Source organism: Pithys albifrons, chromosome 10 (genome assembly GCF_047495875.1).
Source record: "Pithys albifrons albifrons isolate INPA30051 chromosome 10, PitAlb_v1, whole genome shotgun sequence".
In the NCBI taxonomy this organism is placed as follows: Eukaryota; Metazoa; Chordata; class Aves; order Passeriformes; family Thamnophilidae; genus Pithys; species Pithys albifrons.
In genome coordinates this window covers 27,747,577-27,757,645 of record NC_092467.1, presented here as the reverse complement: position 1 = coordinate 27,757,645, position 10,069 = coordinate 27,747,577, and the positions used below count along the sequence as shown (strand labels likewise).

General features: G+C 42.2%; 1 protein-coding gene across 1 annotated transcript; it reads right to left on the bottom strand.

Moving 5' to 3' along the window:
• Positions 1-643: 643 nt before the first annotated feature.
• On the bottom strand, positions 644-9,873 carry BTF3L4 (basic transcription factor 3 like 4). The gene is made up of 6 exons (XM_071565700.1): positions 9,786-9,873; positions 8,705-8,768; positions 7,749-7,862; positions 5,290-5,491; positions 3,890-3,949; positions 644-3,052 (listed from the first exon to the last, which is right to left on the bottom strand). Exons 2-6 carry the CDS (start codon positions 8,756-8,758, stop codon positions 3,006-3,008), a joined length of 477 nt encoding a protein of 158 aa, XP_071421801.1. The 5' UTR covers positions 8,759-8,768; positions 9,786-9,873; the 3' UTR covers positions 644-3,005.
• Between the last annotated feature and the right edge of the window lie 196 nt (positions 9,874-10,069).

Here is a 10,069-nt window from a genome sequence, read left to right as displayed (position 1 = left end):
CCAACACCCCCAGCTGCACACTTACTTCCTGAGCACTGTGTGGGACACCCCTTGCCAGCCCCAGCCTCGAGTCTCCAGCAAGCCCTGCCCGTGCTGGAGCCTTTGCCATCCACCACACACCAGCATTTCTTTTTCAGAGAGCAAATGCACCACAACTACAGGTTTTTACAGACTTACTCTTCAGCCAGACCCAGGATTCCCATCCATTATCTAGGGAACTACACAAATCTCCCAGTAGCCAGGGCAGGAACATCAGTGTTTGCCATTTCCCAGTTCATTGGTCTTTGCTGACTCAGCTTTGATTCTCTCGCACACAATCCAGGAGATGTTTCTTTTTACTTTCTGCTTCATCTTCCTACTTTCAAAATCACTGCCAAATTATTTAATGTCAGTACCATGACCTGTATCTTTAGCATGTCAGCAGTTAGGTGGTGTGCAGATAAGCACAAGAGCTTCAGAAGTATGGTGGCTATCATGTTTCAAGCCAAGCAAAGAATATTTTCATGCTCACCTTTGTGGGGAGTTTTTATTTACCAACACTCCCTGAAACTATTTTTAATAACCTTTCATTTCCAATAGCACATACAAACACTGTGTTATACCATCAATAAATACAAAAGAGGTTTTCCCACAACAGCCTTGATGGGCTACTTTTAATTAAAATCAGTTTAATGATTGATAAGCTCTAGTATTTCCAGCAGCAAATCATAAGTGGTCGACTGTTTCCAGATACAGTGAAAAAACTGAATAGAACTACATAAGCTAGCATAGTTAGTTTACTGGTTGTCAACATAGAAAAATTGAGGGTTTAACACATGAATTGTCATGACCAAGAGCAAAAACTAAATGAGTATTTTGTAGGAATTAGGAAGTTCAGCTATATAAACTTATGGAACCATTGTTTCCAAGGCTTACTTTTATTCTCTCTCAAAATTACTTTTGACATACTGCCTACATCAGAAACCAATGAGCAGGAATTTTCAGTATCTGATTAGTATTTAGGAAGGGGATGTCCCATACATCACCTCAGTGCAGTTGCTACTTTGAAAGGTTCTTCACTCACACCCCTTCAGCAAGGGGAAGGACACTGCACACACCTGTTGCTGTGCGTCCTTCCTTTGCTCCTGGGGCTCCCAGAGGCAGCAGAAGGCAATTCCATGTGCCTGAGCACACGCCAATGAAGACATCTCCTTCTCACAGACAAAACAAATCATCTGCAGCTGATCCACCACACACCAAACAAAAGGTTCATTCAACACCAGAGGAAAAATAGGAGCGAGTCTAGGGAGTGTGAAATCCTTAAGCTGTACCAGAATCCTCCCCAGTCCTGCATGTGCCTTCCTCGGCCACTGCCATCAGGAATGCACTGCTGTTCCAAACAGCTGCTGCATCCACCTGCCCTGGGTGGGAGGAGCAGACAACACACAGGAGGGAGCACTCCTCTTTTGTACTGTCATTTTATTTTGTAGTAAGATCCATGTAGTATATAAAATGTAACAGGAAAAACTGAATGAAGCCTGTAAAAGGAACCGAGGAGTTCAGATGACAAACCACTACAGCTCTACTTCCGTGGTTTTATGAAGTCTCCAGAACTCATGGACTGTTTGTTTGTACTATTACAGTTCTCTAGCGTATGAGCCTACAGCAAAAGCTGGTATGTTCCAATCAAGCCATAGTTAAGTGACAGATGTAGAAAAAACAAAAACCAGAACGGCTTTCTTAAGCCACAGCTGCCCTTGACAGAGGTTACAATGATGTCTAACTATACTGTAATGCACATTACATCAAGAACCTTGAAAGAGCCTCTGAGAAAACAGGTTCACATTAAGCATTTTAAGGAAAGGTCATAAATACTGCACTGTACCAACAGTACCTCCCAATGCCCTCCTCATGCCTGAGGAGCATTTGTGTTCTGTAAGAAGCTACTACATAGATCACACACCAAACCTAGAGGTAGGTTATAGGCCAAGGTAAGTTACAGGCAAAAAAAAAAAATCCCTTTAGAGCTAATCACTGCACAAACTCCCCAGCAGGAAGCAAGGCAAAGTGTCAACAAGTCTTTCCTCCACCCTTAACATTGCTCACACAGTGCATTTAATTCCTAGGGCCGCAAGAATGACAGTGGATCATCAGCTGCCAGTAAATGCAGTCATGCCAAGAGAACAGCTTGAAGTTATTTAAGCAAAAACCTGTTACTGTGCAACACTGGGTGCACTGGGACTGTTACCAACCAGACCTCCAAGCTTGGGAAGGGACCCAATAGTAGAGAACCAAAATGTTTTCCTTTTGACTGGGAAATACTCTAGCAAACAACAACACACAGCTAAGCCTAGGTGGAAGGAGTCAAATATCAACTTGTATCAAAAGGTTAGAGACAAAGGGAAAAAAAGCTGAAAAAGGTTAAGAAAAGCACACTTCTCTGAGACCAGGTTTTTAAAATGTTACTGTACCAGACAAGCCGCTCAAACAGCTCATCTTGGGCAACATGTGGGATCAACTCAAGGCTGATAAACCCGTACAGTGAGAAACATCTGCAAGTACACAACAGTTAACAGCAAAGTAACCCCAAGTGTTAATGGTGCAATGCCTTCAGGTCACAAAATGTGGACAAAATGGTCATCTTAACTATCTTCTGTGCACTGTTTGGTGATACTCCAAAGTAGCAATGCTGAAAATCTGTTTTATTTCTACTTCCAATGGAAAAGGGGAAATGGTTAAATAAGTGTTCTCCAATTTGTTCTCCACTATACGTACACCCACGCACATACACACACCCCTCAAACTGCACTGACATTTCTTTTTGACCAAAAGAGTAGATCCTGGGAGTAAGTGCAAAATGCAAAATCAACTGACAGAAAATGCTGAACAAACAGCATCATAAAAATACAAAATATTTATATTACTGAACTATTAACAGATGATGTTCTCTGTTTCTTTAAAACTTTGGAACCACATAGCTGATTTCTTAAATCTAGTCCATGCCAGCTTCCAGAACTATTAATGTTTTAGTTAGCTTCATTCTTTGATGCTTCATCAAAATTTTCTACGAGATCTGAAAAAGATGAAGATATTTAATACAGTAATGCCCAGTAAAATTATCTTCTTAAGTTTAATGAAAATACATGTATTATAGGACAGGTTAAGTAGTACTTAAGTATACTGAGGGAAACCATTTGCTTATGGGCAGATTTCAAAGGGCTTTAGAAAAGACTATTTGGACATACACAAAGATCTAGAAATGCAGGAACACTCAGACAGTGGCAATCCTAATATTAAGTGATTAAAATTTGATTTTCAGAGGTGCTCTATTAGCTGCGGTTGGTTTTGAGTATCAGCATTCTTTGAGGAATGCCTGAAGTTTCAGAGAATTGAATTTTATGGAAGGTTACAAAAAATAAACCAGTGCCACATATGAGGAATTGAACCTCTGGTCCACAATGTGTTGTTTTAGCCAACACACCACACTGACGGGTACAGTAGAACGTGGTGATAGAGTAACTGTGTTATCATTGACAAAATAAGAACTTACCATATTTATTTACTTTCAGACACTGACATAAGCCTTTTTCATTCTACTACAGAAATAAAAATCCCCACTCCAGACTCTGATTTAGAAACAATGTGGTAACTATGCCAGTTATGCCATTTTTTGCAGCCCTAACCTCCTGTTGGGATATTTAGATACCTGTTCAACCTCACTGGAAGTATTTTAACCTAGTCTCACAATTATTTGCACAAGGCAAACCCTTTCTCAAAAGCTGGAATCCAAAGTTCTAATGCTGCCCTAAATATGAAGCGAGGAGTGTAATCACATTGTGAGCTAAACATTTCAATGTATGAATCAAAATATTTAGACATTAAATGGACATAAAAGCTTGTATGTGCTTACCTGGGACATCATCATCTTCTTCATCAATATCTTCTGATTTTGGTGCTTTACTATCCAAAACTGTAAAGAGAAATTTGGTGCTGAGTTCTGATACAGAATTAGGGACACTCACACAACAAAATAAAAATGATACAGGTGAAAAAAGAAGGCACTTCCCCAATCCCCAACAGTGACACACACACAAATGTCCAGGTATTGACAGCTAACAGCATGATCAAAAGGTCTAAGTGTGGACATTCTTATATCAAAGTATTAGCAGAGCCATTTTCAAGTATTCATTCACAGCTTGCAAAAGATCAAAAGATACCAAACACTCCCAGCATGACTGAATCGAACTGCAGTCACATGTTCCAAGGCAACAGCAACGTGGTGCCAGTCAGTGACCAACATATCCTATGAGTCAATTAGCAAGGGGCCACAACTGTAACAAAAAGTATTTCCAATCAGCTGTCCTGCATCAAACCTGGTCTGTCAGTGACAGAGTGTGCTCCAAGTAACCTGGAGAAATTAAAGAACTGAAAAAATAAAGTACTTTTTCCTCGTGGGTCTGACTTCCCACACTATCCAAAGAAAGAATAGAATACATTGGTACTGAGGTTGCATCAACAGAAATATGCTTATGATGATCCACCTCTTTGAATTTTAAAAGATATTTTACATATTAATAGAGAAAAAAGTAAGTCCTTTACTTTTGCTTAAACTCTGAACACAAAGCGTGGAAAAATTAAAAACTGACTTAGAAGGAATAACTACCTGCTGAAAACATTAGACCAGGTGATGTATATTCCAGTTCCAAATACAGACAAATGCAACATGTCCAACTACAGTCATCCTAATGGCCAGAACAGTCTAAACTGGAACTGTCCCTAATGTTCATTTCAGAACTGTAACATTACACTAATAGTTATACCACACACACACACACCCAAGGCTTTAAAGTTAATAGAAAAATCAAGAATCACACTCAAAACTGATTAGAGGGTTTTTTTTAATTTTCAGTCAAAACTTGGATTTTTTTTAAGTCCTGGTTGAATTCTAAAGGGAACTGTTGAGTAGAAGAACATATTTTTTCCTCTACAGCCATAACAGAAATATGTTTTGCATGAACAAAAAACCAGAACTGATGCCTTGACAAAAAAACCAGTTGAGGTTTTCCAAGTAAAAAACTGAATTTGCTTACAGCATGCCAGACTTAAAACTATTTAATTTTTTTAAGTCACTGCCTGCCTATATAATCTTGAATCAACAAGAAAGGCTTTTCCCCCACCCTCCACTTCCACAACAGCAGCAAATAAAAAGTGTGTGCGCTTTTATTTAAGTCGCACATGTTGTTAAATTTGGGTTAAAACTGTTAGTACTTCATACATTCTTTAAGTCAGCAAGATTCCAAGAAGACCCACCTTGTCTTGGGAATTGTTCAGCTAACTTCCTGAGACTTGTTAAGCTGTCAGCACCAAGCTGGCTTAAGATGCCCGGAAGCATTTCTGTGATCGGTTTGGCCTCTGCATGACCAGTGATTGCAAAGGTGTTGGCAGAGAGGGAAGCTTGAACCTTGGGATTGTTGAAGTGAATAACTGTTCCATCATCTTTTATCATGTTCACCTGTTTAAATATATTAATAACATTTACCAAAGTGTTGTAGCATCCTGTTAAACAAGCATGATCATTAAAATCTAGATTTAAAATATGAAAAAATCACAAAACTACCACTCCTCCTAGAGAATAATATAACCAAGACAAAAGCACCTGGAATTAATACCACCTAAACTGGAAATAAAACATGAGTTAATGGTAAAACAGGGGTTGATATATACTATATGAAAAGGCAGAATTTAAGAGCTATGTTTCCTCCATAAAATGTACTTATCTGAATACTAATAAATACATAATGAGTTAGGTTGTAATACAGTTCATGTGCATTTTTAACAAAAGCAAAAAATATACATAATGATTAGACTGTCAGGTATAAACACGTTGACAAGAAGAATGTGTGGGGATGGGAGGGGGAAAAAAACCCCCAACAAACTAACCAAACCCTTCAGCTCTGTAACTCTGTATGGACTCAAAGCTCCAACACAAGCTCAGCCACACCAGTTTAAGCCACTGCCTTTCACAGGTACCTGTGACACCTGTCAGGAAATCCCAATAATCCTATGATGACTCTTTGAAGACCAAGGACATCACACAGTGATCCTGCTCTCTTCCTCTTCCCTGGTCTGCAGAATCACCAAGAATTACAGCCAGTTTAGTAACCTGCTTTGCTCCTTCTGTCACAGTTTATACTGGCATATTTGTATGGGTCTGTGTTGTGGTTTTTAACTTATTGGGAAATCGAATGGAAAGTTAGAAAGGTTTTTCTTCTGGGCATGGCTAAGCTAAAGTTGTGTGGAAAATAATTTTGTCTGATCAAAGGAAGAGAGTCCTACCCATCCAACACAGCAGTGCTATTAAACTTACAAGACAAAATTAATACGCAATGTTTTTTAGTGGAAATTACAGAGAGAAGTAAGATATTTAAAACATAAAAACATCCAAGTTCTCAATCCTCACACAGCAGCAGATTTCAAAATATGTTTTGAACAGGAAAAACAGGTGTGTTGCTTTCCTGAAAAACTAAATACCCCTCCTTTGCACATGAGAAAATAGTAAAGGCGTCAAGCACAGTCATCCTATTACTTAAAAACCTCCCTTAAAATCCCACAGATGTTACTCATGCTTGACTCTATTATTACCCTCCCCAAACTGTTCTGCACAAAGCTTACCAAGGTCAACTTGTGTTCATCTGGAAGCAACACTACAAATTCTGTCCACAGCTATCAAGGTAGAAACATTTTGCATTACCTTCTTTCACACTGGGATATTTAAAATCCTTAATAACTGTGTCTGAATAAAGATCCTGTGCTTTGTGTGCAAAAAAACCCCCAAACACACAGCCAGAACAGTGTCTTCCTTGGGTTCATACAGCTCAGCATATACATATTGAGCTTAAGAAAACAGACAAATTGAAGTGTTTCTGCAACAGAGGACTGAAAATTTACAGGCAGGCCAGGCTGCTACTCTGCATCTGCCTTTGAAGAGAGGATGCACTCTGTGACCTCTGCAAGCACCTTGCAATCCTGCTTAAATTAATTAATCACAGATTAAATACTGTGCTTCTTTAACCAAGCACTAAAGTAATACTGCGTTCGTGGTGGAGGAACTCCTCCCTCCTCCTCATCCTTCTGCCCCCAGCAGTGTCACTCCCTACAGTGTCATGGAAAACTGCTTTATTCATACATATCAATCACAGGTGTTCAAGGAATATCTGAAACCTTCACATTCCCACTTACATTAGCACAGAACCTGCTTCTGTGGGGTCTCTGCAGTGTTTTAAGAAACGTTCATCTCCTTTTTTGCATAGTAAAAGATCCTAATTCTGACAATGTGAACAAGTTCTTACTCAAGGTATCTTCTAAACTTTTCTTTATATTCTGCACCACTGAACTCTTGCCTTAGATGTGCCTGCACAGAACATGTGTATTTACTGCTCTTCTCTTTAGGCAATCAAGTTCACAGAAGAGCAAAGAGAAGTTTTGCTCTGCAAGGAACACAAGACACAGACAGAACAAAGAGCTTACTGCCTCCTGTAAGCACTGTCTGGCCAGCAGAACCTTCCCTCCTTTCTCCAGGTACACACACACATTTCATGTCAACAAAACAATCCATCAAATAACTCTACCTATCTAACCAGACCTAGAAGTTTTTCTTGGAAAATAAACTGCTGTCAAAAACAAAAACAAAGGCAAAACCCACCACACCATCACCAGAACAATACAGTGTATTTAATTTCAAACAGGAAATGCTGATTTTATCCCTGTACCTCTTCAATGCCAGCAATGTTATTTACTGCCAGTTTTTTGAGGGAGCTCTGAAGTTTTTTGTCATCAGCTGTAGCTGTTCTGTGCACCACCTTCTTCTTTCTGCGAGCTGTTCCCTGGGAAAGACACAAGGTGTAACAGTCAGCTGAACTCAAAATCTCTCAACACCAATTGTGAAAGTCACATCACAGTCTCAGCAACATCTTTCAAGTTATGAGACATTTCTGTAGTCAAAAATGTTTCTCAACTTACTTCCCTTTACCTACAACTTTAGCCATCAGCCTCAATTTTAAGGGTTTTATTAAATATAGAAGACCAAAAAGACACCAAACAGCAACACATTTTCTCTTCCTGTAAACCACAGTACAAAAATACTATGTACTATTAAGCAATATATAAGAAAGCTCCCCAAGAACTTTATTTTTTCCAATATGAAGCATAAATACAGGGATTTAAAAGGTCAGAGTTCTGTAACTAAGTAATTAACATTTTTAAAGTGTTCCACAGGCGCAGTTTTGGAATTTCCACTTGGCAAACTTTCCCCTCCATGGCAGGGGACGAGCACCCACACTGAACAAATGTCATGCCTTTTTTTGGGTCATATTAACTACCTGCTGGCTCAGAGAAAAGAAAACTGCTCCGTGCAGAGTCAGTGCCTGGAGCTGGCAGTGAAAACCCCCACGAGGGAGAGGAGAAAGGCAGGACTGGAACACCCAACAGGTGAGTTTAACTGAACTTCCACAGGTCACAACAAGTCACTGAATTAAAAGAACACTGACACACTGGAAACTGCTCAGCCAGCAGTTGGGAACTGAAAGAAACTTGCCTTTCAGGTAGCAGCAGCACAATACAGGCCACACAAACCCTGTATCTGTCAAGCCTCAGAAGTATGTATTTTTTTCCCCCTTCTATGAGCTCCAGCCTATATTTTGAAAAGCATCTCTGGTGGGTTTCTTACCTTTCCTCCTATTCGGACCTGCGCTTGAAGCTTGGCCAGTTTTTCTTGGTTCATAGTGACGTGTCTAAAGAACAAGACACAAACTCAAATTAACAATCAAAACAGTAAGAAAAAAATTGTCATGGTCCATTTTGAAAATACTCTTAAAATTGCAGTGTTTATTTTAAACTTACAGAACACCATCCAAAGCAGTGTGCCTAATGAACACACAAATAAAGCTTTAAAACCTGAATAATTCGAAGGGGTCCTGCAGCAGGACAGTTTGCTGGAGTGCCTGTGGCACAAAGAGGCAAAGCAACAAGACTCATCACTCTGCACCAGTCTGAGACACTGTAAATTCCCAGAGTGCCAATTCACTTTTAGAAGCATTTAACTGACCTATTGACTGAAAACAGACCCAAAACAGCAGAACAGCAGTGTCTGGGAAAACACCCTTCTCTTATCAGGGCCCAGGGAGAGACTCATCGCTCAAGTACTTTGAATACTATTTCCATACAATGAATCTTTGGTACTTTAACTAATAAGTGCGCTCTGAACCCAGCGGAGGTCGCGTCTGGGCAGACTCCCTGTATGAAGCCCTGGCAGCTCTTCATCCCATTCAATGACCGCCAAGTTAGTCCAGTGGCTTCTCCCACAGGTCAAGGTGGGACCTTTAAAGACTGAAAGCCCTGAAAAAAACCCCTAATGCGTGGAAAAACACCTCAGGCCCTCCAGGAGAAGGCAGGCGTTCCGCTGCTGTGCCGCGGGCAGCGCTCAGAGCCCCCGGGATGAGGAGGAGCCCCCTCCGCGTGTGCTCCGTGCCGGGGGAGGGCGAGGGGCTGGGGGCCGGGCCCCCGAGCGCGGGGAGCGAGAGGGGCTCAAGACACACCCTTCAAAGCCCGCGTGGGAGGGCCGCGGCCCCCAAGCCAGGGCAGCCCCCGCGCATCGTCCCGCCGCAGGGCCTCGCTCCCCAGCGTCTGCTCGGGGAACGGCCCAACGCGCCGGGCGGGCGCGGCACCGAGCCCCCCGTCCCAGGCCACCGCGGCCAAGGGCCAGGCAGCCCCAGGGCCACGGGAGGGCCGGGCCGGGCAGGACCCCTCACCTGAGCGCGACGCAGCCCCCGCGGCCAACACGCGGCGAGCACAAGATGGCGGCCAGGGAAGGAAAGAGAGGCGCACAGAGAAAGGAAGCCCGGCGCCACGTGACGGGGCGGGCCCGCGCGCGGATTGGCGGAGGCGCCAGATCATTTGCATAGGGGCGGGAGGCGGGGCGCGCGCAGGGGCTGCTGGGAGTTGTAGTCCCCAGGGAGGGACACACAGCCCGTCTCCCCGGCCAGTAACACGGGCCCCGGGGCAGGCACCAACGCCCCGCTGTAGTCTCCGGTGC